We start from the raw sequence: 27,776 nt of genomic DNA, 5'->3' as shown, positions 1-27,776 counted from the left end.
ACACACAAGTACAAGAATGCCAGCACTGTAACAAAGCAACAATGTCTGAGAGGTGATATGAGCATAATAGGAAAGGTCTGTGCAGCAGTAGTGATAAAAAAAATGCTATGTGAATTTATATATGCACTTTCCTTGCTGTGGTCACAAAGACGGGAAAAGCGCTATATTAATAAAGCCTATTTAAAAATATTTAAACATCTTTACAGACACCCTCTTTAGTTTTAAGATTAGGCTTAAAAATGTTGTTTTTTATAGTTTGAGCCAGATCAGGTGACCCTGAACCCTCCCTTAGTTACGCTGGAGTAAGCCTAGGCTGCTGAGGTCTTCCCATGTTGCTCTTAGCAAAGTTTCTTCTTCACTCACCTTTTTTCACACTCTATGCATTTAACCATGAGTTATTATTAATCTCTGTTTCCCTTCCACAGTGTCTCTTTTGTCCTGTCTCCCTCTCACCCCTAACCTGTCACGGCAGATGGCTGAGCTCGTTAGGGAGAAAACTTTGGTGCGTCGACGTCCGCGAGCTCTTCCAGGAATGGTGATGATGCTTTCCAGGAAAAGTCGAGAGGCACTGAGTTAGTATGTGTTGATCGCAAACGTAATCAGCTCCAGAGCAGGTAAGGTATTCAGCAGAAGTTACCGTGGCGATGCAACAAGGTAAATGAACCACCTTTCCAACATCGAAAACCCAAACTTACCTCATCAAACCCCTAGCAAGGTTCGTCCTGGTTCGTTTAACTTCAAGTGAATGAATTCCCCTAACTTTTATTTACTTCTCAATATGTTTTACTCTTTACTTTCTTCATTTTATCAGCCTTTTCATCACTGTATGGTAATTTTTCTTTATCGAATAGTATGAAGATTTCATTTCAAACATTTAATAGGCTGTTATGAACTCCATGCACACACGCACACGCACGCACACGCACACACACACACACACACACACACACACACACACACACACACGCACTCTCTCTTAGCCACCCACACGTATGCAAAAGGGCGAATGATACATAAAACAAATTCTGCTTCTTTTCCCTGACGGGATCCTGGATAAAAGAAAGAATAACAAAAAAAATCTAAATATGATTTCTCCACATAGCTCGCTACAGACTGAGGCCATGCCATTCCCGCCCAGTAGCTGAAGGATCACAGAGCGTGCGAGTGTGTGCCTGCGTGTTTGTGTGAAATGCAGGCGCTGAATAAGACTACTGGTTGAGTCCCATACCTTTGGCATGAACAAAATTATATACACAACATCGACAACCTCCATTTCAACGGAAGAAAAAAAAATGTCTGTAAACACAGTAAATCAGTGTTTGCTCTCTCCATAAGCAGCAGTCCAGACCAACTAAAGGCATAATAAGTATGTCTGTGGATGCATGTTTTCCATAACTTACCAGTTACTGTGAGTATATTATAATGCACAATTCTGCCATCCAAACTACACGAGAGTTACTTAATAATTATCTAATTACTACGGAGCCCTGAAGTCGCTTGGAGAGTACAGGCTACAGTTTTGATTAAGTTGAATGCACAAGATGCAATATGGCTCCACGATTTAGTTACTTGTCCACACAATATATGCATATAGAGAGAGACTAGCCTTTCTCCCTGAATTATGAAGAAGTCAGCAGGCGCCCGGGCTTTATAACTCATTACTTAAAAGTTAAAAATCCTCTTTCCATCCACAGTAATCTGCTCCAGACTAATTTTAATCAATGCAAGCAGATCACAGTGCAAGACAAACAATACTGATCTCTATTGGTTTTGGTTAAACCTTCCAAACACGCCAGACTGGCATTGTGTCTACACCTGAATGCATGCAAAGCATCTGCCTTCACACAGGTGCTCACAATCAGCATGTAATGCGTTTCATGTTGTGATGGAGAAAGCTTTGTGAGGTGTTTCTAAAGCTGTGAGGAAATTCGGCGAAAAAAATCCGATAGAACGAGACAGAGCACGGAAAGTTTGTTCAGCTGGCCGACATTATTGTCCAATATTAGCCATATAAGGATCGATCTATTAATCTACTGGTATCTGTGCAATAAACGAAAATTCAAAGAGCAAAGAAGGGACGGGAGAAACACCCTCCACTCCAATTATATGAGTGTTGCATAGTCCAGCAGAGGGCAATTTCCTTTTTGGTAACAGAAAAGTCAAGTAGAATGTATAAGAGAAGATAAATAAAAAACACATAACATGTTAGGGAAATCCATACATGCTTCAATTGTCTGTTTAGAAAACAAAATGATTGGCCGATATATCGAACAATAGGCCAATTTCTTTAAATCAGCAAATGTCATTATCAGCATTAAAAATCATATATCAATTGATCTCTGGAACTAGATATTTAGAATAAGATGATAGGAAATTTTGAAAGAAATGTTAAAATGAAATGTACACACATATTATTAAAGAAAATGTGTCTTGTTTTTCTCGCCTTCTGGAAATAACTAATTAAAAATATCAGTAATTTGCTACACAAACCAATTACAGACTTTTCTTAACGACGCTTACTGACTCCACATTAAAAAAAAAAAAAAAAAAAAAAAAAAAGCCTCTAAAAAGATTTTTACTAGCAGGTTTTTGTTGCTGCTTCCAGGATCACCTGTCATCACTGGAAGAGTCAGTCCAAACCAGCGTTTGGGGAGTGTTTAAAAATGACAGACTTTCTTTCTTTTGATTCCTTTACTGCAAAGACTAACAATTTCCATGGAAAAATTTATGAGGTTGCGCTTCTTAAAGTACAGAGGTGATGAAACTTGACTGGAATATTTTTTTTGTCTACAGTAAATATGCTAACCCAAAAGTGTGCCTCAGTGTCTTTATTTTATTGTTCATATAGTGCTTCCTGGCAATTCTGCCGGTCCAGATTTACAGGCGCTGTACAGTGAAAAGCCACCCCTCATTTCTTTATATTTTACTAGGAAAATGGGAAACTAATGTAGCAAAACATGTGCAAGCATACATAGATATACAATATATAAGGCAACCGAGTTTGTACAACTCTAACGAGCATGAAAATCAGTATTTGATATTTGACCATATTTTTTCTTCAACTCGGATCTCACAGGCAAACGTTTTTCAAGAAAATAGAATAGTCAGGGAGATAAATGAAGTAGACACTGGGAGGCGTGCACACTGACAAAGATTTAAGCCAAAAATTTCCCATTTTAAGTCCATTTCTTGTATAATTTGGCATACCTCAGCCTGTTCTCCCTGATTCCCTTCCTTTAGAACGGCTTCTTGACAGCCATCCTTCCACTGAGACCATTTCTTTAATTTGGTTTCTATGAACAGTAGATGGATCAGCTGAAGTTCCAGATGGATTTCTCAGGTCTTTGCTGTATTTTTTTCCCAATTTTGTAAGGGCATGACTTTCAGATAGTGTCGATCTGCTCGGACAGGCTTTTTTTTTGAGACCTACTACTTCTTCTTCTTTTCTTCACTTTCCTCAATTTTTTTAACGACGCACTGCACACCATGCTCAGATATGCCAACTTTTTAGACAGCACCTCTTCGGAAATCATTTGCTGGCGCAAAAATACTATTTTATGTCTGTAAAACTGTGTTATCTATTTCATATATTCAGCTAAAGAAATTGGAACAGATCATGTATTTTCGCAACAGGCTTCTAGCAACAAAGTGTCTAATGATACAATTTAAAAGTTGCCTGTTATGAAAGCATAAAGAAATCTCCTCAGACCATTGCATAATACTCTATACTGATTATTTTGTTGGCTGTTTGACGTCATGTGGCTACATCCATGTTTTAAATGCAGTTTACGGCTTTCACACTATTATTAGATAATGACAGAGACTTGTGGATGTTTGCATGTGCACAGTATATAATGTTGTAATTACTGTTTATGTGTACATGTGGTTAATGGATGTTGCCGCTGCCTAATGTAGGCTGCAGCATCCTGGACTTGACGAGGGTAGTTATATAAGGCGGGCTTGACAGGCATGGATGACTTTTTGACAAAATGCAATGTGATATAATGTGATGTGTGACAAAAAGTCAGGTTTTGGAAACATGCTTTCGGGTGGAGAAAGGAGAGGGATATAAGGCTGTGCATGTGTGTGGATCAGCCGTAGAAAGAGATAAATGATCAAAGAAAGATGCTTAACAGGATAAAAAGCCTGTCTGCATGTGTGGGTGTGTGACTAGATATGGTAAAGTGCAAGGTAAAAGCCCCAGAAGATATTCTGGCCATAGGCGGGAAGCTTCCTGCTTTTGTGAATGTGTGTTTGTGTAGACATGCCAGAGAAGCAGGTCACATAGAGAAGAGCGAAGTTACATAAGTGGTAGGTTTGGAAGATTTGGGTCATGCCAGCAGAGTTAAATGCAAAGTGGTAACATTAGATGGCATTTGCTCAACAGAATTGAATGCTCCTGAGAAGAGATGTTTCATAAAGGTGGAAACAAAACTTTTTAATATTTTCCTGCTCCCCAGGTTTCCTGCTGTAACAATCTTTTTCATTTTATGCACAGACACTGAGGTGAGTTATAGCTGAAGCATTAATGTGCACACTAAACTAAATGATTCCCCATCAGGTCTGCAGTTTGGGGAGGGTTTGATTACAGTCACTAAAAGTTTACAAGACGACATTTAAAAAATGGATGAAATCCAGCATACTGAGACACTGAGGCCTGGGGAAAAACTGTAGATCTTTACATTTTTGGTTGAAAATACATTCATTAATGTGCTTCAGCAGGCTGTAGTACAAAGCCTGGGAAAGCTCTAATAAGCAAGGTATAAGTCCCACAGAAACCTCTGCTCATCTGTTGTTGTCTGCTGGGAGGCTGAGGTCAAAGGCCAAAGGGCCAAGGGTATTTGCTGGCCAGGGTTTTAACCTATGGTGGGAGCTTAGTCGGTCTGATGTGCACACACAAATGCAATCCCACACAACAGTATTCACGAGAGTCACTCCCATGCCCTTCACAATGAATGCATTGTTGTGTCGGAGAGGTACAGAGGCACAATCAGAACCACAGCTAGAGAAAGAGTGAAAAAGGAAAGAAGCCAGAGCAGGAGAGGATATTGGGAGAAAATAAAGAAAAGAAGAGATTTTTATTAACTTTCAGCTGAACACATACAGTGAGGGGGTAAAATGTAAGTTTTGAAAGTAAGGCACAGGAGTAGAAGCTGGGAGGAGGGAGAGAGCAAGAGGCACAAAGAAAGAAAGAGCTGAAGTCGGCTGGATGAGGGAGTGTAGGGTACAAGCGCACACGGACAGGTGTCTTAGATGTGAAAGTCTCCTGGGTTCTGAGTATCATTGAGACACATTATATCCTGATGGTGACGGAGTGACAGCCGCTCGGTGAGTATGCAGGGCTGAATGCAAGTCACTACTTCAAACTCCATCTGATACATATTCATTTCATTTGATGGACTCTTTCCCCACCCTCTTCACTCCCTCACTCAAGTACTTCACACAAGTCATCTATAAGATGAGAGGTATGCGCGGCTGTGCAGCGTCTGCTTGTACACAAGTGTGTGCGCCTGAGTGGGTGTGTGCATTTCAACGTTTGTTGGTTCGTTCGTCTGGATGTAAGCGCGCGCGTGTGTGTGTGTGGGTGTACCTGTGCACGTGAGCAGATATGCATGCACCTGTTCATCTGCGTTAATGTGTCTACACGTGTGTGTGTGTTTCCAGAATGTAGCATAACCTGCTTGCTTGTGTGTGATGGAAAGAGAAGGAGAGGGCCTAAGTGAGTCTGCATACTTGTGACTCACACACACATACACACACAAAAAAAAACAACAACATCACAGACAAGGTGGAAGCAGGGTTTCTGCCGTCTCTGGGGATCTAGCAAGCTGCTCCAAAACAATAAAAATATTCAAAAACGCAGTTCATCATCCCAACCAGCAGGCCCAGCTTTGCCACATCATTTTGTCTAGAGTCATTTTAGACACAGACTGCTTGGATGCCCTTAGCAAGTTGCAGGTTATACTAATCTAGTGTTGCATTTCCAGAGGCTCACATCAGTCTGGTTTAATTATTGCATCAAGACACGCACTTCATCTGCCGCTGATGCAGCTGACTGACTGCAGCAAACCCAACACAGTCACCCCTACTCAAACAACATGGATCTGCACCACTAATTTGACAAAAGGCTTAATTCTCGGATGCTTTCTGTCATATTCCAGTTCAGCTATTGCTGATGTAAACCTGCTCCTGCTGCACACTGAAAGCTTACGATTGTGTGCAAGCTGTGGCAAAAATGCAATAAATTCTTACCATAGCATGTTAGAAATATATTTGCTTGAAAAAACGATTTCACTTTGCTGCTTTAGCCCTCCAATGGACTGGCAACCTGTCCAGGAAGTACCCTGCCTCTCACCTTGTGATAGCTAAGATGGGGTCCAGCCCCCATAAACCTGAATTAGGTAGGCAGTACAAAAATGGATAGACGGCTCTGTCTGTTCTTCCGATGCTGTAGCATCAAAGATACACGAAAGCCTAAATAAACAGAGAATATGAATAAAAGATTTGGTCAGGGATTCACTTGGTGCAAAACTTCACGAATCAGGGAATTTTACCAACTTGGAATCGGATCTGAACTGGAACAAGTTATCAGATCCCATATCTGCTGGTTGGATTCTTTTTTTATTGTGGAGGAGCCTCAGGAAATATAATGACTTTGCAATTGACTAGCAGAACCTCATTAGTACTGTCACTCTCCAAAAAGTTCAATCAGAAAAATGTCTATGTCTATGGTATATGTATGTGTGTAAACCACATTTTCAGAAAAGGTTGACCTAAGAGCTTGAAATCAAGATCACCAGGATTCAATCTCATTTGAGATTTTTTAGTAGACGGCATATGTGGTATCAATTTAAAAAATCCTATGTTGCCTTGGTCTCAAGTTACCACATTCACAAACTTCGGTGTCCAGCGGAGAGATGACATTTACTCAGGTTATTTGTCTAATACTAAGATTTGTTCACTAATCTGAAACTTTTAAATGTGACAAATGTGCAAAAAGCTGAGAAATCAGGAAGGGAGCAAATACGTGTTTTTACTCTGTCATCAAAGCAGCACTTAATGGTCCTTTTTAGTCTTGTATTTGACCATTTTTCAAGTTAGACATGACTTGATCCTCGCTATCTAACCAGTTGAAAAGGAACACGCATGTTTATTAGGGAACTGTGCTGTCCCCTCTTCTCTTCACCCTGTACACCTCTGACTTCTGCTACAACTCTGAATTATGCCATATTCAGAAGTTTGCAGATGACACGGCCATCATGGGGTGTATCTGGGATGATCAGGAAGAGGAGTACAGAAGTCTGGTGAGGAACTTTGTCGCATGGAGTCACACAAACCACCTGCAACTCAACACCTCAAAGACTAAGGAACTGGTTGTGGACTTCGGGAGGTCCAGAGAAGGTCCACTGCCAGTTCAGATAGAGGGGGAGGAGGTGGAGGTGGTCAACAAGTACAAGTACCTCGGGCTGTGGATGGACAATAAACTGGACTGGTCATGCAACACAGAGCACCTGTATAAAAAAGCCCAAAGCCGACTGTACTTCCTCAGGAGGCTGAGGTCTTTTAACATCTGCAGGAAGCTCCTGAGGATGTTTTACCAGTCAGTGGTTGCTGGAGTACTTTTCTATGCTGTGGTGTGCTGGGGGAGCAGCACAGCAAAGAGGGACTCATCCAGGCTGGAGAAACTGATCAGGAGGGCTAGCTCTGTGGTCGGCATGAAGCTGGACACTCTGGTGACAGTGGCAGAGAAAAGGACATTAAAGAAACTGATGGACATTATGGACAATGCTGGGCATCCTCTGCACACGGCCATAAACAATCAGAAGAGTCTGTTCAGTGACAGGTTGCTTCTCCCCAAGACAAGAACTAACAGACTTAAAAACTCCTTTGTCCCACACGCCATCAGACTGTTTAACTCCTCTCTGGAGGGGAGAGGGAGGGGAAACAGGAGGACAAAGGAGGGGGGAACAACTAAGCTGCAGTGCCTCTGCACCTCACTGTACAATACCTTGTGCAATACTTTTTGTAAATAGTCAACAGTGCAATAGACTCAATACTTGAAATGTGCAATTCACTTGTATTTTTATTTTTTATTCCTATTTATTCTATTTATCCCCTTCGTATATTTTATTTATATTTGTCTCTGTATTTATATGTGTGTGTGTGTGTGTGTGTGTGTGTGTGTGTGTGTGTGTGTGTGTGTGTGTGTGTGTGTGTATATATATATATATATAACAGTTCTGTAACTGTAACTTTGGTCGTTGCTGTGCTTTTTTTGGAAGTCGAATTTCCCAGAGGAACCCACCCGAGGGATTAATAAAGTTCTATCTTATCTTATCTTATCTTATTAGTTCTTGAAACATTTTTTTCTTTCCTTGTCTTTGTTAAGCCGTTCTGCCACTTGACTGCCAAAGTGATCAGCTGAACACCTTAGAGACACATGACAGACACAGGTGCAAACAGCAGTGTGTCTCAGGTGTCCAGCCATGATCAGATCACACAAGACACATTTTAAAACCAAGTGTTTACAGGGTCTTTGATGAAGACTGTAGTGGGAATTGCAGAAGAATGAGCAGAAGACTAATGTATTCGATGCTTATCTGATGCCAAAACACCTTCTAATATTCACAGATAGGATTTTACAAAGCAGGTCGGTGATTATGGTGCTACTATTTTATCTTTTTTTCAAGAGATAAACAGCAGAAATACTCTACAACAGTAAGAGATCATCCCAGTTTTCCCAGCCTTTGTCCTTCCTGTGTCACATCAGCAGGATTTCTGCTCTCACAACTAATTTAGAAAGACAAAATTCTTTCAGGTGTAATTTTATTATAGTGTTTCAAAAATAACACAGAGACCAAAGTAGGTCGCAGTGGCAGACTTCCTGTTGCTGATTGTTTCAAGCAGAGGGCTGTGTGCGAAGTGACAGCTTCTGTCACCAGCTTTTCCGGGAGAGGAGGTGAGTGAACAGGGAAGGAGGAAGGAGGGGTAGGAGGACAGGCAGGAAGGAGTGCACTGGTTGTACTATGCATCCCAATGCCGTTTGACAGCCGCCCTTTTCTATCATGCTTACGTGAAGAAATGAAGGCTATTCTAGTCTGATTTCTAAACTTGTTAATTAGGTGGGTTGTGTTTGGGAGGTTGCGTGGTTCATGACTACTGAAACTGCAGTGGATTTCCTGTGGGTATAGATAATATCCACAACATCCATCTAAATTAGTTTTTTTCCCTCCTTTTTCTTTAGTTTTACAGATTTTTAATCACCAAAACGTGGTGCCTTTTCAAACAACATCCATCTAAATTACTTTTTTCCCCTTTTTTCTTCATTTTTTATAGACTTTTAATCACTCAGATATGAAGCCTTTTCACAAACTATATTAATCTGCTCAGACACCGTCCAGAACAGTGTAAAGGCCATGTTTCTGGTACTGTTCAGGCTTTCTGTGATTCACGTGTCAATATAACCAATGGCAGATTGCCTTGAGATGATAAAATAGAGATCAATGCCACGCGGTTATCAGCACTGTTGCTGTTTTATGATCTTTAACACAGTTATAAGCCTTGAACAAATATATTATGTGGTTGTTTATTGAGTTTAGAGCTTTAATAATGTAAGATTTTGTAAATAGGCACAACTCCTGTCAGACTGTTTAGCAAATACCGGCTGTAGTCTGCAAGTTCTTGTTTACTGATGCAAAGAGAAGCAGGAATCTAGTTTTTTTTATTCTTTTTCCGATTCAGTGTCACTCCCTTGTACATGAAAAATTATTTCTGGTTATATGTCAATGTGGCTGAAATGGACAGGACCAGATTTTAGCCAAGTTTTAGATAGACAACCTCACATTTATGTCTAAAGTATTTTAGCATGCAGAGGAGTTCATGGTTAACTCAGTGGATGCAAGGTGTTCAAGCCCAATCATCACTCTTCCATCACCGTGCTTTACAGTTTGTATGACTGTCTGTATGACGTTAGTATGACGTGTGCGGATATGCTGTGGTTGTTTTTCTCCAAAAGATCTCCACCTTGGCCTCATCTGTCCAAAGGACATTGTTCCAAGAGTCTAGTGCTTTGCTCAGATGCAACTTTGCAAACCTACGTTGTGCTGCCATGTTCCTAAGACAGAAAAGACTTTCTCTTGGTAACAATTCCAAACAACTCATAACTGTTCAGCCTTTTTCTAAATGTACTGAAATGAACTTTAACATTTAACATGCTGAGGCCTTCAGAGTCAAAGATGTACTCTTGGGTTTTTAGGAATTTTTCTGAGCACTGCATCTGACCCTTGGGGTGAATTTTCTGGGACACCCACTCCTGGGAAGATTGTGGCATGCAGCTGAATGCTCCAGACCAGCAAACTGGCAAAAATGCTAATTTATACCAGTGATCACACTTGCTGATGATCAATTAATCACATGCATTTGATTAGCAGCACCTGGCTTCCATTTACCCTCTTAATTCATATGGAAGTAGAAAGAGAGTGCTGAGCTTTTCTACGGGCCTGCAAAGAATATTATGAAAATGTTTTTTTTTCAGATTACTGTACTGAAATTTTTTTTTACGATTTTTAGTTTTTAAGAATGTTGTATTTTCATCTACATTAAAGTTAGGTAGCTTTTATTTTCTCCCTGAATACCTCAGCTAAAAAAATCTAAAAATAAAATTACTAAATCTGCTTAGGCTGACACCGCTGTCAATTTCATTTGAATGCCTTTTTATTAAAAAAAAAAAAAAAAAGCACCACACATGTATTATTTGCTAAAAACTGTGCCTAAGCAGGGCTGCTTTAACTTTGGTAAATCAGAAAACCATCAGCCATTTGCTTTTTTTTCTAGGACACGCTTTGACGCAACCCAGGGTCTGATAAAGAACAGGCTCGTGTCAGACAGGAAACAAACCCCATAACTAGGGAAGAAGCTCATTCTGTGGTATAACTGTTGCATTCCAAAGTGCTAGGGAAACCGGCCTAAAGCCTATTATTAGCCATATGGAGAGTGCTGCAGGCCTGACTGGTTAGAGAGGGAAACACAGTGTTGGATGAGCGCCAAATGCTCGAGGAGATAGCAAGAGAAATTCCTGGCTTTTAATTAAGAATTTAATAGTGAGACTCATATTAGTGATTAGTATGTAATTAAAAGCTCTAGCAGTGTTTCGTACACAAGTATAATTAATAGCTGCATCTATGCATGTGTGCGAGTGTGGACACAGCTTAAAACGGAAAAAAAAGCTAATTATCTTAGTCTGCCTTTCAATCAATAGCAGCAATTTATATTTAAATACAACTGTGGTGGAAGTTTATATATATTATGGCTTAAATCGTCTCATAAAAAGAACAGGGGCTAGGACTGCTTCACAGCTCACCATCAAAGCTGAACTGTCAAAGTCCAAGTTAAAGGAACATATTACACCAAAAATAAATAAATAAATAAATAAATAAATAATAATAGCTTTGCAAGCTCCTTTGACAACGATGACCTGGATGACTGAGAACTTTCACAGACACCAAAAATAAATAGTTTTTTCCCCTACATCAGGGTGAGTTGCCCATCTAAAGAAAACCTTGGAAGCAATGTCTCTTTCCAAAAATCATGAACTGATTTCTTAAAATAAAATAATAATAATCATATTAATTTTTTTTTCCAACCAAATAACACCCAGATAGATAAACAGCACTACCAGGCAAAAAACACCTAAACTTAACTTTTCGAGTAAACTATCCCTTTAAAAGTGAACAATGAACTGTGGCCACAACTGCTTGTCATTAACTTTAACAGCCGACCTTTAACAGAAAGAGGAAGTTAACAGCATTTGTTGCATGACCGCCGTTTTGCTCCAAGCAGTGATGAGAGACCAGCCAGTTTAGTAGGGCAGTTCCCACGGCAACTTGCTCTAGTCGTGTTAAAAGTGAGTCTGTTAACACTAATTTAATTTATTGCAGTGCCCCACAGTGGTCAGCCCGTGCTTTTGTTCTACTTTGGTGTCAACGCAAAGAAGAAACTCATGCAATCGAACACCATTCAGGAGTTCAGTGGGATGATTCAAATAGTCTGTCCTCTTTTTTTTCCTCTTTACCAAATGGATCTGTCAGGATAATGAGGAGTTTAGGTGTATTTCTGTGACTTGAAAGTATGCAGCGTGTAAATGTATACACAACTGAAACACAAAACAAAATTCTCTGCATCGACCAATGCACATTTATTTCATATTCTCATATATTTACAAGAGATTGAGGTGTTTGTTTTCGTGAAATGATACGGTTTTTCCAGTTTAGAGAGCTTAAAAAAACCCTTTTTAAGAGTATTTCATACAATAAAAAAACTGCTGCCTTTTTCCCCCTCTCCCTAGTAAAGGAAACGAGAGCCACTGTCAGCCTTTATTGTTTTTTTCTTGTAAGGTTAATGAACACAGCGCTCAAATTTCAGATAGTTACTGCACTGAAGCGTATGCATACCTATACTGAAGACTGAACACTACATGGTTTATTACGATAGCTTAACAACTACCGTTGCAATGCACTTCCCTGTGGCTTAAGCCACTTCATGCACGATCACTGCAAATTTCCCATAAGACATTACATTCTAACAACTTCCTTGAAGCGAAAGCCTCGGCCAGGAACTAAAGTAACACTCCAATGCTGCTTCTCTCATCAGTTAACCATGAGCGCAGAGCATGCGGGCCCATGCACTAACATTATGATGCAGTGCAGATGTGCACAGACACACATCTGTACAGCCGACTGGTTTTACGTGACACGCAAACTGAGAATAGTAAGGTACATGATTAAGGTAAGTAAGACACAGTTCTGTAGCTCTATGTCGCTTAGTAATGTGGGGGAGAAACACACAGCGGCTGTAGAAACATATCCAACCCTGTACACACGTACCACTACACCACTGGAGCTGTGCAGACACACTGACTGTACAGTGACAAAAATGGAGATGTGCTCATAAGACACAAACTTAGGTGCTTCAGTGCACCTACAGCAACAAAATGACTCCCTGCAGCCAATGACAACACTGGAGTTCCTCCACATACTTAAGTACTCTTGACATCGAGCATCGACCTTCACTGCGCTCAGCCGCAGATCTCCCTTGGAGCAGGCATGAAGGGACGGGACTCAGAATAATGGCCTGGTGCTGATTCATATCAGGTGATTGTCTATGACATACAATGTTCAGCCAAAGGCCAAAGGCCACTGCGCCAGTGCTGCCCTTTACAACGTCACATTAGGCCTTGCTAATTTGCAGCCAATTAGCCTGGCTGCATGGGAGCTAGCCTGAGGCCACAGGGGTTGCAAGAGAGCAGGTGAGTAAGTGCAGACTGCCATTTGGTGAAGGTACAGGTCTAGGCGGCATTTCTTAAGCGGTGAGTAATAGGAAGACCTTCACATTTCAAAGATAATATAATGTTAAGATGAGGTCTGAGTAGGTCACATTTTTCTAGCATTATATTCAGAATACAAAATCATAGCGAATACAGAAATGTACTTAATAAATTCCATTAAAATAAACAAAAATATACAAAAGAAAAGAGGAAGGGCCTTTTCTGGTTCTTAGAGCAATCTTAATTTGCTTGTTAAGTCAGGACCGCTATCATCAAGAGCAGATTTCTATCTGAAGTAACTTATATTTGCCAGCGTTGACCTTCTCTGTCCTTCCTTGTGTATGTGCAGAAAGCTGGAAGAGGGGGTTAGAATCAGCACGCAGGACACAGCAGACATGCTATGTTAACAACAGATATGACATGGATTACAACGGATGGGGTGGGGGCGGGTTGCAAAGCAGCTTGCCAATCCAACAGGTGGCAAACTAAATATGCAAAATAGTGTGAGCTTTATCATACAGCCAACTGGATGTGCAGAAAGTTATCATCTGAGCTATCAGCCAAGACTGCTGCACAGTCTTGGCTGATCAGTTTGATTTGCTCGATAAAGACCATAAACTATTAATCCACTATCAAAATGACTTATTATTTGACTAATCCTTTCAAGATTTAACACAAAGAGAGGAACTTCATTATCCACCGAGCTAGAAAACATTATTTTGTGGGAAAATATTGTGAGGAAAACAACCTCTGGCAACACAAATAAAGGCAGTGCAATTTAAAAATATTCAAACTGCATAAAATGAAAGCTAATTAAGATAAAACAAAATGCACTAAATAGAAAACACTGTGGGCCACATGTTGAAGGTCAGCAGTAAGTTTAAAATCCTGACTGCACAGCTTGACCTGATGGCCAAGCGGTCAGGGCGCACACCTCGTGATCAAAGATGCCCTCAGCAGCTGAGTTGCCCATTGCCTCTAGTTGCTGCATTTCATTAACTTGCTCTCGTTCCCATATCTATCTATCTATCTTGGAATAAAAAAAAGTATTTGATTACAGATGACTTTACTTTTACAAAGTGAACAGAGGCAAAAAGGCAGAAGAAAAGATAAAAGAACTCCTGTGTGGCTTCGGTTTCCTGCTGCGTAGTCATTATGAGTTGTGGCAAAGGTAGATTCAACAGTGGAGGGACACGTGGGTGTGAAAAGGATGCGAGGGGGCTACAGAGGGCATGGGAAAGTAGAGCAGTGTAGGGTGTGGGACGCAGGCAGGGAGAGAGGGTGAGGCTGGTAAAGATAACATAAGAGAGATAATGCTGTTGCAGTGATACAAAATAATATGACGCAGCCTGATGCAACACCGTTTGCATTCCCCTCCAATCTCCACTCCAGTTTATTCCTCCGCTTCCAAATAAAAAAAGATAAACAAAAATACGGAAATGCTACGCATGCATGTTACACAAGCTGAATTTAGAAGCTTTAACGAGGTCTGTAAACAAATCGCTTATGCATGCATGTGCTTTTTAATTTCATCTCACATTCTCAATCTCCTCCACAGCTCCAGAGGAAGCCTGTCATCATTACTTCTCAGATGTAAAAGAGCGCTCCATTTTTTTTCCCAGCTAAGACACAAAAATCTCATGACCTTGGAAATTTACATGATTATAACAGCGAATTATTCCTCTCTTTAACGTGCTGCATTCGCAAGCATGGCTCGAGTCTAGACGCCACACGTATGACAATCTCACGGCGGTCGACGACTGTATGCTGAAGTTGGTAAACGTGTTTGCGTTTGTGATGTGCGGTGTGGTGTGTTTACGGTGTGTATGGCTGTGTGTGTGTGTCCTGGTTTCAACTCTGCCGTTCTTGCACTCTCACATTATCATACAGAGCAGACGGAGTGCGTGTGTTGGGTAGTAAAACTCTCCTCTGCTCTCTGACAGCACTCCCCCCTACGCACACACACACACACACACTCACACACACCTCCCATCTCGTCTCCTGCTGAGCTCCCCGTGTGTAATCTGTAGACTGCACACGTACACTGCTTACCTGAGTGGGACTCTCTCTGCAAGTGTACAAGCTTGTGTGCGTGTGTGTATCTGTGTGCGCGCATGCATGCACGTGCGGCAGAGGGTGAAGGAGACGGCAAACACGAGATACCAGGTATGAGGTGTTTTCTGAAAGCTTGGCTCGGTACATGCAGAAAACACGCTTCTTGAGAGCGAGCGTTTGCAACGTGTGCACGAGCGAGCCCGACACTGTCTGCCGAACGTAGCTCCAAGACAATCCTTGTGTCTGTCTCCTACTGTGTACAGCTGACAGCAATCACCTGAACTGGAATGAACCGGACTTACGTAACTTTCCCTGTGAAAGCCACGGCTGGCCTGACAGTGAGGAGTTGGGTCATCCAGGAAGCAAAAGTTTATAGCCATTTCCTCAAAGATGAATATAGGGGGGGGGGGGAACAGAAAAAAAGCTTCATCGTGGTGACTTACATTTACATCTATAGTTCTAATTCATCTGCAGGTTGATGATTTTGAAATATTTTTTCTCTTCTCAGACATATCAGAGTTCAACCAGCGTACTACAAGTGGCTTTCTGGCCCTAAGGTGATCTTATACTGGACAGAAGCATCCTCATTTGCAACAATTAGTTGTAAAAAGTTGGAAAGTGATTTGATCAGCCTACTAATCTCGTTATCTGTCTTTACATTTGTTTTAAAAATTGCTAGAAAGAACAACAAAGAAGTAAGAAAATCCTGATAACAATGACATAGCGACACCATGTGTTTTGTTTCCTAGCAACAAGAACACAAGCCCTGGCATGTCTGAGAGCCAGATCAGCTTGTCAGCTTCCAATGGCAATTTAGTACCTAAAAAAGGGAGCTACTTCAACGTCCTCCAACAAAGCTGAATACTTTGCAAAATGTGCAATAAATATGTTCTCAGTGGAAGTGGAAACAACAAACCTTGAGGCAAAAATATAAAAAACGTTGAGCACAACCAGCCCAAAAAAGCATGTAAGCAGATGTTAGCAGCTATTGATGTGCAACAAAACTAAATAAATAAATGTAGTGCTGGCTACTTGCACTCCAAATGATGGTTTCCCATCATTTTTACGAATTGTGCAAAAAAGGAGAGATTTAAGCAACTGGTTAAAAAGTTCAGCTCAACGTTCTCAGATAGAAAATATTCTTCAATTTCAATTATATTGTGCAGGTGCTTGATGAGATACAAGGTTAAAATCCTTTAGTTTAGCAAAAGCAGTAACTAAAGTGTTAAGCACTTGCATTATCTTTCACTTGCGGCTGCTTTTGTGCTTACATTTACTTTATTCAGTGTCACAACTATTGCACTATGAAAAGGCCATTCAGACACAACGCGACAGCGACACTGGTGCTCTCTGAAATCCACAAGTAGTGATACCAATACTTTGTTTCTAGCCTTTAACATCAGCATGTAGCCCACTTAATTGTGCTATATAGATTCTTGTTCTGGAAATAAAAAAATATACTTCAAACATGCACTATAACAAAAATGGCGGAACCTTTTTATGTTGAGCGCCAGTGCATATAGTACATTTGATTGTCATCAATGACAGCAGCTCATTTGAAAAGAAGGATAGAAAATGGCTTTCAAATGCTGCTGCCAGAAAGCAGCAATCCACTACAAAATGCTGTTCAGTATTTCCCCCCCTGTATCTTCATAAATACAATTATCTCAAATTTGTATATTTTGATACAATTTTGAGGCTACATCGCTCACTTCTACGAATAAGTAGGCAAATTGTATGTCCAGTGATGAAGGAAAGCTAAATCATTCATTGCTAAATGTAAATAACATTAAATATGATTTGGTGCACTCATGTCGGAATATATGCGTGCTCTTTTCCCTTCACGTTGAAAGCAGGTGGACACCGATACATTTTTTAGGCAGAAACCCCTTTTTCTTAGAGAGTTACAATCATGCTCATTTCCAGATAGATAGATAGATACATTACTGATCCCACAATGGAAATTGTTGTGTTACAGCAGCACGATAAAGTGTAAAAACAGTATAGTTACAGGCACCTTTTTAAGGCCTTATGCTATAAGCTGCAGGAATTTATATATACAACAGTGATAAAAAATGAAGTTAGTTAAACAACAGTAAAAGTTATTTTCTTGCACTCAACTTGAGTCGATTTGGATGATTCACAGTTCAAAATAATCTCTATATATCTTACACTCGACCTGACTACAACAACTCCTTCTTGCTGGCTTCCTCCATATTTAAGAGAATTCTTTCTTTGATTGGCAGCATGTGAACAGCTGCCAATCAGCAGATGGATGAAAAGAGTGAAATGCAGCGTTACGTTAGCTAACATAATAGTCTAAAAGTCTACAATATATTTTATTAAATCGATCTATACTGACAAATGAAAACACTGTGTAGTTTTATAGAGCTCTGGCCTAGAAAGAATCCAACAAAACTCTGGGTTATGTGTCTTGCAAAAAACTCCCTGCACGAGTGTAGTGAACAAATGCCAGAACGTGTGAAAAGGAAAGCACAACGGCATCAGCATAGCGCCTTAATGATGCTACTAGAATGCAGCTACACACACAAATCAATGAATCTAGCTGTATAATTACGGGATACTAAAACATACTGGCACTCAAATACAACCAGCAGGAAAGGCAGTCATGAGCTGCAGCGAGAGAAATCCTGGATGGTCTCTATAACCCCCGTTCTCTCTATCCGAACAGAAAACTAATTGATTGAATCCTGCTAACTGGTAAGAAGCTCTTCCAACACAACCTGGCTTTTATCATAACCTTTTTGTCTCCGTACCTGGCATGCCTCCGTTCAGGGAACGGTGTGCTGAAGATTATAGACGGGGAACAGACGCGGGGAAAAGAAGAGAGGAGGGGAGTGAGTGAGTGAATATGAGAGTGAAGGAGAATAGGGGAGAGGGGGTTTGGTGGAGAGCAAGTGTTTGGGAGATGAAGATAGAAAGCGTAAGACTGAGAAATAATGAGAGAAGAAGAAAAATGTTCTTGCTCTCAGAGAGATGAATTGGTTGATAGTTTGCAGACAGCCTTTCCAGTGTCAGGAGAAGGACTATATCCATTCCCTTCTTTGCTAATAAGGCAGAGAATCCCCAAGACACAACCGCAGGGATCTATTCATTTGTCTCCAATAACACAGCCACCTTTCTGCTCATATTAGCCAGGATTTGCATAGCTACATTTGCATAAGGATTTAATAATATCATCTGAATGAGACGAAATGCATCTGTCAATCATTCTTGGTTCACTAACAGGGTTCTGTGCTCTTCTGGGTTACAACTGGTTCAGGGTTATGCATTCTGATCACTAGCATTATGAGTGTGTAAGGATATGGGTGTGAAATAGCATAGAAACCTGAATTAAGTATCCAGTTTCCGTTTTCAGTCCAATCTATTCCCCTACAAATCCCCTAGCAAATCTAGGTTTAGCTTAAAATGTCTAAGATGTAAAACATATAATCGATTCGACTGATATAAGATACAGCATTTAAAGAAGCATGTTGGACTGATGCTTAATAGAAGCGGGCAGTATTCTGAGCTCTAGAATAAAACTACAAACTTCTACCTGGAGGTTTATTTTACAGCATCTAACAATGACCAAACAATGTCGATTATCTCCAGTCCTAACAGATGATAAACTTCATCAGTGTCTGTATATAAATCTTCAATTTGACAGTTAATCATTTAATCAGTTGAATAGTAAAGGAGGCAAACAACTAAAATCGAAAAATAAATGTAAAAATGCAAGAAAAGTTTTGCCGTAAAAAAACAGCCTTGACTAAATGTCAATACATCCATCTAACTGTACTATAGAGTTTAAATAAAAAAACCCACAAAAAACTAACACACTGGATAGTGTGTATATATACAACATTGTATATTGTCGCAGTTCAAGGTTGTGGAGTCTGCCTACAGATGATTCTGAGACAGGAAAGACCGGAGCTTGCTGGTTAACAGCGAATGAACCTTTAAAATAAGAGGACGAAGATTGTTTAATAGTAAATCACTGACCATGTCGTTGTCTTGAATGAATGAAAAAGCTAAAATAAAGTACACTTCGATGAACCACCCAGTTTAATCTTTATACTAGGCTGGTGATGTACCACATGATCAGACCTGGAGCATTTTTGGATCCTTTCAGCTTCGCTATAAATTTGACATACAAAGATGCTGAAAGACAGACCTAAATAAATCATTGAATAAATAAAATATTACAAAACTGTTAGCCATCATAATTTGTGAAAAAAATTCCCATTCTGAAATCAGACTCACATTAGAACCAGTTCACCTGCAGACAACAAGAACAAAACACAGTTTTTATATCCTGTCCTACCTTCCATCCGCTGCCTGCCTCTCTGTAGTAAGGGAAGTTGTCGCAGATCCACTGGTAGATCTCGCTGAGGGTCATCCGTTTGCGCGGTGAGCCGTTGATAGCAAAGGTGATGAGGCTGGCGTAGCTGTAGGGCGGTTTACCATCTCTGTGCTGTGCTGCTTCCTCTTGGTCCAGTGTGGTTCCTGGGTCCAAATGTACCATTTTCTTGCCAGGTCCGTGCCCGTGATGGTGCCCGTGGTGGTGGTGGTGCCCGTGGTGGTGGTGGCCATGGTGGTGTCCCGTGTCGGCCTTCTGAATGGCTGCCCTCATGCCGAGCTGGGGAAGCCAGTCCATTGAAGTAAGGCTGCTCTCCAGCTCAGAGGTCATAGTGTTTGTCTTGTCAGGGGTCAGGGGTCAAAAGGGAAGATGCACGGCTCAGGGACTTGGCGTATGGAGGATCTCCTGTTGGCTCACTGAATGGGTTCTGTGCAGCAGTCTTGGCTCAAGCCTAGAAGAGCAGGAGGTTTATTTACTATGTCTATTCATCTCCTTTAGCTGGAGCAGAAAGAACACTTGGCAGACACACACAGATGTTAACTTGCAGAATATTCTCCGCATACAGTGCAGCGCTGTATAATGGAAAACTAAATATTTTGGCATGTTGCTCACTTGTTCTGTCACAGTGTGAATAAATATGATATGCACCGTGAGCTATGGATATGAAAAAAAACAAACAAACAAAAACTTTAATCAAATTGTTTCATTGCATTAATTATACAGTGATAAGCAAAGCTGCATGGGGGACTAGGTAAGAGTTAAGTTTCTTACTCTTCCCATTCCTTTCCATCTTTCTTTGGGCCACAGCATCTGAGGAAGTCACCGAAGTGAAAGGTAGAGCTCGTCCCTCGTGCATGTTCACAAGATCTTCATTTAGCCTCTGTAATGGCCGCTGCTGCAACGTACAAACACAAACCACACAAGACGGTGAGCTTGGACTGCCAGACATCCTTCATAAGATATTAATATCGCACAACCGTTCAACTGGCCTCGGCATCTGTCCAACCCGATTAAAACTCTTCTCTCTTTTTCTCTCTGTGTTCTGTCTATCTGGATTGCCTCGCACTCTCATTCCCTCCAAAGTGGAAATGGCAATTGGATCTGCCGAGTGACTAAAAGCTGGGGAATTGTTTTCACAAGTGCCTGCCAAATGGGGGGAACAGCTCGGGAGGAATTCCAACCCTCTGGAGGAGCCGAAAGGCTCGTCCCCTTCCCCTCTCTGACTACCCCTCCACACAGACACGCGTACACGCACGGAAACACACACTCGGTGTTCTAATTCTCCGACTCTCGACGTGTCTCACTCTTCTGTCAAGTCCACAACCACCCCACTGCCTCCCCCCTCAGGGTTTCAGGTCCTTGCCAGGCAGACCCAAAAAATGAAACCTCAATAACCCTCAACATTTGATTTTCGAAGCTATTTTTAGAGCAACACTGGACCTAAAACTGTACCTTCTGTTACACAGAGACTGAACTATTTTTTGGAAGTGGGCACTTTGAGCGTGATTCAGGACAAAACAAAGGGAATCATTTGGTACACCCAAGAGAAATTACTCACCAATTGTTCTGTACTTCAATCAGTCACAGAACATTTGTAGATTTGTCACTTTTGGGCTGAGAATGTCATGTAACTGTTACTCATCACAGGAGTGAAGATGCTGCATTCAAACCTCGCTCTGATTCAAGATCAGTTTCTTGTTTCGTGCGAGCACCAAGAACGAACGACATACGCTCTAAGGGATACAGGTAAATCTCAGAGGCCCAGAGTCTGAATAGTTAATAATGGTTGGATGAATTCAATCTCTTACTAATACAGAAATCTACAGCCAAACCTTTATCAACATCCTGCGAAATAACCTTCCAATGTCCTTGAACAACAAAGAGCCCACTGGCCCACGCACAGTCTCCATTCATGCTGTATATAATCAAGGTGGGAGAACTTCAATGAGCCTGCCTACCACCACAAACATACAGACGAACACAAACCCCTCTGTCTGTCTTTTCACCAATCCCCCTGGAGAGCAAAATATACAAGGAAGAAAAAGAAGTGAAATGCCCAGCTCCTGCAAAACCCTGCTTAATTACACATGGAAAAAAATACATATTTAGCACCAGACTCATCAAGCTAAACAACCCAGGCAAGGGGTGGAGGGGGGGGACTAGTGCAAGGAAAGCGGCACTGACAGAAGAGATGTGCCCGATGAGGCTTTTTGCACAAAACTACCCCTGTCCCCCTCCTCAAGGCCCTGCCACTGTGGGAGAAGCTTCTTCCAACCCCCTCTTCGAAATCCCAGGAAGCTATCTTAATTAGTGCACCTTCTTCTTCTTCTTTTTTTTTTTTGCTAAAGGGAATGTAGCATTACTAGTTGCAGTGGTGCAGGGTATGTGGGGAAGGGGGTGGTGACACACAAGACACAGAACAACAAGTACTTATTTTCCCCTCATTAAAAAGGAGGCTCAAGCTGCAAATCAGCCTGCCACAAGCCTCGACCTGCCGTGGCTGCTGTTGTTGAGAAGTTTTGGGAGCGTGGGCTGGCTGCACGGTGTAGCTTCACACCGCTAGCATAGTGAGGTGTTGGGATGATGAGTAATAGAAGAGAGCACAGAGAGAAGACTTGACTTGGCTTCTGGGGAGAGGAGCCCTGCTGGGCGGGTAGACGCAACCAATTACCTAGTTGGCTCAGTCAACTGGGCCCACGGTGACTAAGCTAACCTCAGCACTGTGCCTTTTATTTTATGATATCGACTGTGTTTCACAACAGGGATCAAGGAAGAAAAGTGATAACTGGAGAAAAGAGATCTCAGTCACTGTATATCTCTGCAGATCAGGGAGACATCAGCCTTCTGTAGAAATACACTACACTACACCAAATGCATACGTGTTTGAGTGCTAGACTCTATTAAAAAGTGCCAAATACGTTATCAGAAAGGACAGTTTATTCATGACAAGTAATTGTCCATGGTTTTCTATGTTGAAAAAGCAGTGCATACTTTCTAAAATGATGTACAGTGGCAGAGTTTGAGTATTGCTAATGCTCCTTTGGTTCAAATACTTGAATAAAACCCCCCATATAGTTCACTCATGTCTGCCGTTTGATGATGGCATAAAATTTTTCAATAGAAAAAGCACCCCCCCCCCCCAAAAAAAAAAAAAAGGTTCTTCTTGTTGCATTACTTCGAATGCGGTGACTGGGCAGTGATGCAAACAACACAATTCCTGCTGATACTTGTCAAAACCTTACAAGGCTGAACTCTGCATCCCTCTTCAGGAAACATCAAAAACAACATACAGACAAGATCTATTTCAAAGAGACTGTTGTTGAAGAGGAAATAAAGGTGGCGATGAAATGAGAAGATTCTGGCAGAGGATCACACAGAAACGGCACGGGTTCATTAAACAGGGTTTCAGTATGGTTGTGCATATTCAGAGACAGAAGCGGTTTGCATTACGCTTAAAAAACAAGATATTTTAGATTTCTTATCTTTCACCCATCAAAGAACAAAAAAAGAAGAATGTAAAATATTAACTTTCTTAGTGTGACAGTTGTGATATATTAGTTGGCAGTTAAAGAAGAGATTACAAGCATTTTTAAAAAAAAAAAAAGCAAGGATTTAGACATTTATGAACAAGAAATCTCCTAAGAATTTAAACACATCACTCTCTGCACTGTGGATAGAGCTTTCATGACTGTGAACATTGTCCCTTTAAAAGAGTTGAGGGTATGTGTGTGATTGAATGTATTCACCCATTAGACTTTGTAGCTGTGATGCACTCACTCAGCTGTATGCATCACTAACAGCTAACAGTCCCCTGCTGCTAGCAGGCTTTTAGACTGAGAGAGGCTTTACAGTTCTGCATTTTAATAGAGAACTTTGAATGGAGTGACGGGGGATGGGTGAGAGAAAGCGAGGTGGGCTGGGGGGAGGAGGAGGGAGCCAAAAGGAAAGAGGCATCAAAATATTTTCAGAGGAAAATGAAGTAATGACAAAATACCCACCCGGAGCGTGCAGAGCAGAGGGGGTTTCTGGGAAGGACTGCCTTGGCAAGGGTAAGGCTAATGTGTCAAAAGAAAAGTCTGTAGGCACACTGAGCGCTGTCATGTCTCAAAGTGTGGGCCATTCAAAGGAAGAAGGAAAAGGTCCAAAAAACCCGTATTGAACATCTTAATTACTTTCTGCTTCAGCACAGAAAGCACACCCCTGAAAAGGTTCAATTATGAGATATCAAGGCAAATCAGATGCCCTCGCAGTGGCTGTTTCCTTATCCCTCAATGGAGCTGGGTTAAGCAATTATAACTTGATACTGTCTACTTGTTTTTAAAAGGAGACCTGGAGAGGCATCGATGTAACGCACTGTTACACAGTGAGATACATTGAGTCTTTAAAGAAGAGAGTGGTCAGGAAAATGAAAGTTTGAAAGAAAGAAGAAGAAGAAGAAAAAAAAGTGGATACATTCATACCAAGGATAATAATTTATCCATAACAGAACAACACTTTAATCATTTTTTTTCTCTGGGTGTGTGTGTGTGTGTGTGTGTATGAAACCTGCTGGCTGGCTCGTGTCAACCGAGTCAATCCGGTGGCATCGCTACTGAAACAGAACATTACTGACTCACACTGTTTTTCTCAAGTCTGAAAGAAAATCTGACTGAAAGAAGGCAAGAAAAATCAGTAGGTTCCACTGAATCCCTCAAGGCCTAGAATAAAATATTTAACTCGCTAAGCCCACACAGAACATTACACCTGAAAACATCTGCCAAGGTAGAGGGAGTTAGCGACCCAGAAGACTTACTAGCACCAACTAGGAAAGAGCTATCAAAATTCCAGATTCTGACAACGGCAAAGTTAAAAAGGCATATTTTGTCATAAATAAAACATAGGAGTGCAGCATTTCGGAAAAATCCCCCAACGAAAGGTCCCGAGAGAGCGATGGGATGCTGTTTGTGAACTCACGCTTCGCACAGTAAAGAGGGCTATAGCACTGCGTCACCACGACTCAAACTACATTCCCACATCCAGCCCTATTCAGCGAGGACTAGTCCTCTTTAAAAATTCATTAATTTACAGCAAAAATAGATTAAAGCGCCCAACTGCACCAACCTAAAAAAGTTTGGCTTGTGAATAGCATTAATAATGGAAGCAAGCATCCAAAAACCTAGAAGCCCTGGCTTGGAGGCATGGCTTAGGTTTTGTTGCACTTTATAATGGAGAGTCATTTACATTTTTAGAAGTATTACAGCTTTTTGATGCTTGTTTATAATTGCATTGTTTTACATGCAAATTGGCTAACAATTGTTACTCATTAAAACCTAACCAGAGTAGCAGAGCGCTCTCAGCTTGTGCAAGATGCAAGCTTTACATCAGGTTAGCAGTGGAAGCTTTGCATCTCTCGTCTTGCAGGCAACGCTGCTGGCGAGTTCAATCCAAATGACGGCCCTTTAAAAGTGATCATCCCCTATCTTATCTTTTACTTATCTTTCTTTTTTCTTTCCCCCTCCAAATCATAGCAATGCTTTTACTAACAGAATCAAAGAGGATTTTGACAAGATAAAAGGATTTGCTACATTCGAATTCAAATTATGTGTACTTTCCTGGGGACATGACAAAAAATCACAGTGACTGGGAGCACTCAGGGAACTTAGAGGGACTTAAAAAGAGAGAAAGTCTGCTCTAATGCCTTGTCGAAAATATCGCCTTCCCAGCCAGACGACGGAGACCGCCGCGTTAGATTGCCAAACATCATCTGCGTAGATATGTATATCAGCCAAAACATAAAAACAACTAAAAGGGGAAATGAACAGCTATCAAGTATGACTAATAATCATCTCATTACAATGCAGCGTAATGCTGGGAAACCTCAGTTCCTGCATTCATGTGTATGTTACTTTCAAATATGCCACCCACTTAAAAATGATTGCAGACCATGCTCCCTCCCCTTTGCTACAGCAAAAGACAGCACATCAGCACATGACGCCTCGCCACATCGGCATAAGAGCTCAGAAGCGGCTCAAGGAACACCACAGAGACCCCGAGGCTTTCAAAGCTCCCCAGATCCAAATCAGATCAAGCAGGATGCTCAGGTACAAGGCTGATGGGGTGGTGGGGTGGTGGTCACCCCAGTTTTAATCTTGTGGCTAATCAATGTATAGCAGCCAGGGCATGACGCTTTTCATATCTACGGGTAACATCGGGTCATCTAAACAATCACTTTAATTATTTAAACAGTTGATTATTGATTTGACCGGAGGTAATTAAAGTGACCTGATGCCCTAGTAACGCAGTAATGGCCTGGTAATTACAGAGGCAGATTAAAGGGTTTTCTTGCTAAACCAAACGAGACCACCTCCTCACCTCTTTTAATAGCTACTGCCACGCTATCTTCGAGCAAGGCAGCTAAATTACAACCCCTCTAGCGGAAGTGTCCACGATAAAGAGTGGAAGATGGCTCTCAGGGATCAATCTGTGTAACAGAGGAGCGTGGGTGTCTGTGTTTGCTAAAAGCATATTGTTACTTATTAAGTTCTTCATTAAGCAAACAGATCTTTCCAGGGTTAAACACCGACCGTCTTTAACAGCACATGTGTAATAAGGCGAGCACACAGTGTGTCTGCTTACAGGCGTCAATGCTGCTGTAAATTCAGGCAAAATATTTTTCCACAGCATGTCAAAGAGATTGGATTTTACTTATGAGCTGCAAAAAAAAGAGAAAAAAAAAGACTGAAATAATGCGTGCTAACACTGATCATGCTGGGTTTAATCAATAAAGCAAAACTCTATATGAGCACCGCCCAGGCACCAGGATGCTGGGATTGATTCTACACCAATCTGCAAGAACAATAAAACCACCTGCCTCATGCGTAAAGTTGCTGCTTGTCCCGACACAGCGTTTCCCACAGATTCTATTTGTGGCAGTAGCAGCGGGGCTTTTCTTTTTCTGTTAATGCATTATTAATTAATAGCGCATATAAGGTGCCTCTCCGCAAACACTTTAATTGCCGCTTTCTGACAAATAAATATCGAAGCAGTATATTTAACTGCCTCTCCAGAGAGCGTTTCATCCCACTGACAGACTCCCAACTCTTCTGACTCCAGCTGTCGATCGTAGTTCTTGTTCTGCTTTGCAGTTCTCCGCCTGCAGCAGACTCTGGCTGGTGTGGCTCTCCAGCTCGCAGCAGAACAAGGAGAACCATCGGCTGCGGTCTAAGATGGTGGAGTCGGAGTAGATCTGACCGCAGGACAAACTTACTAGAGAAGCTGAATGATATCGAAGATGCCGCAACAGCGACATCATCACCCTGATGGTAAGGGGAAAAAATGAAATGGGAAGAACTGGTTAGCAGTGACTGAACTGTTGAAATCAGAGCAGTGAGTACATCACAGATGGTGGTTTTCGGTGGAATGGATGAAAAGATTCAAATAAAAATGTTAAGATGAGACAAGATTCAACTTAACAGCCCACTTTGGACACGGAATCTCTTGAGCTGCCCTGTAATGTCTCGCAGCCGGATGTGGGGCCTCTCCATGATTTGCTCCCCAACATCCCGCTCACCCTTGATGGGACTGGGACCTCCATTTGGGATTGGGTTGTGCTCTGGGCCGACTGTGCTGCTGGGAGAAAGCGCTTGCTGTCAGGGAGAGTCATCACTGTGTCGCAGTGGTCGGTCTGAAGCAATGTTTAGGTGTGGGGTATGTGTCAAAGTAATGTCAACACCAGGAGTGCCAGGACTCAAGGTTTCCCAGCACAATACTGCACTGCGATGAGTGTTATTCACTTTTTTCTGTCAGCAGCTTTAATGCTGAGGATGTGTGTATGTGTACTGTAATTTTTCTTTCTTTCTTTTTTTAATTCAACAGGGTGACGCAAAAAGACCAAGTGTAGGTTTCTTAAGAGATATAAACTGCTTAACAAAGCCCACTTTTGTCGCAAATTTGTGGGAAGTTCTGCGTCTCAAACTCCATCACGTTTTAATTGGGAGGCAAATCATTCTTGGCAGACACTGAGAAGAAAGCCTGGCTGCTCAACACGTCTTGTGAAGT

At 41.4% G+C, this 27,776-nt stretch overlaps 1 protein-coding gene across 4 annotated transcripts in view; it reads right to left on the bottom strand.

The window, feature by feature from the left end:
- LOC146684163 (forkhead box protein J3-like) overlaps positions 1 to 27,776 on the bottom strand; it is a 68,354-nt gene that overhangs the window by 38,441 nt on the left and 2,137 nt on the right. For all 4 annotated transcript variants that reach the window (XM_085443948.1, XM_085443950.1, XM_085443949.1 and 1 more), the window contains exons 2-3: positions 20,511 to 20,634; positions 19,704 to 20,190 (exon numbers count right to left, since the gene is read on the bottom strand). In XM_085443948.1, the coding sequence (XP_085300074.1) occupies positions 19,704 to 20,069 (366 nt within the window). In that variant the 5' untranslated portion in view covers positions 20,070 to 20,190; positions 20,511 to 20,634. The remainder of the gene's footprint in view (positions 1 to 19,703; positions 20,191 to 20,510; positions 20,635 to 27,776) is intronic.

The sequence above is a fragment of the Copadichromis virginalis genome, linkage group LG20, assembly GCF_057382275.1.
Source record: "Copadichromis virginalis isolate Kocher_CV1m ecotype Utaka linkage group LG20, C_Virginalis_male_GT1.1, whole genome shotgun sequence".
NCBI lineage: Eukaryota > Metazoa > Chordata > Actinopteri > Cichliformes > Cichlidae > Copadichromis > Copadichromis virginalis.
This window is presented reverse-complemented; position numbering and strand designations above follow the sequence as displayed.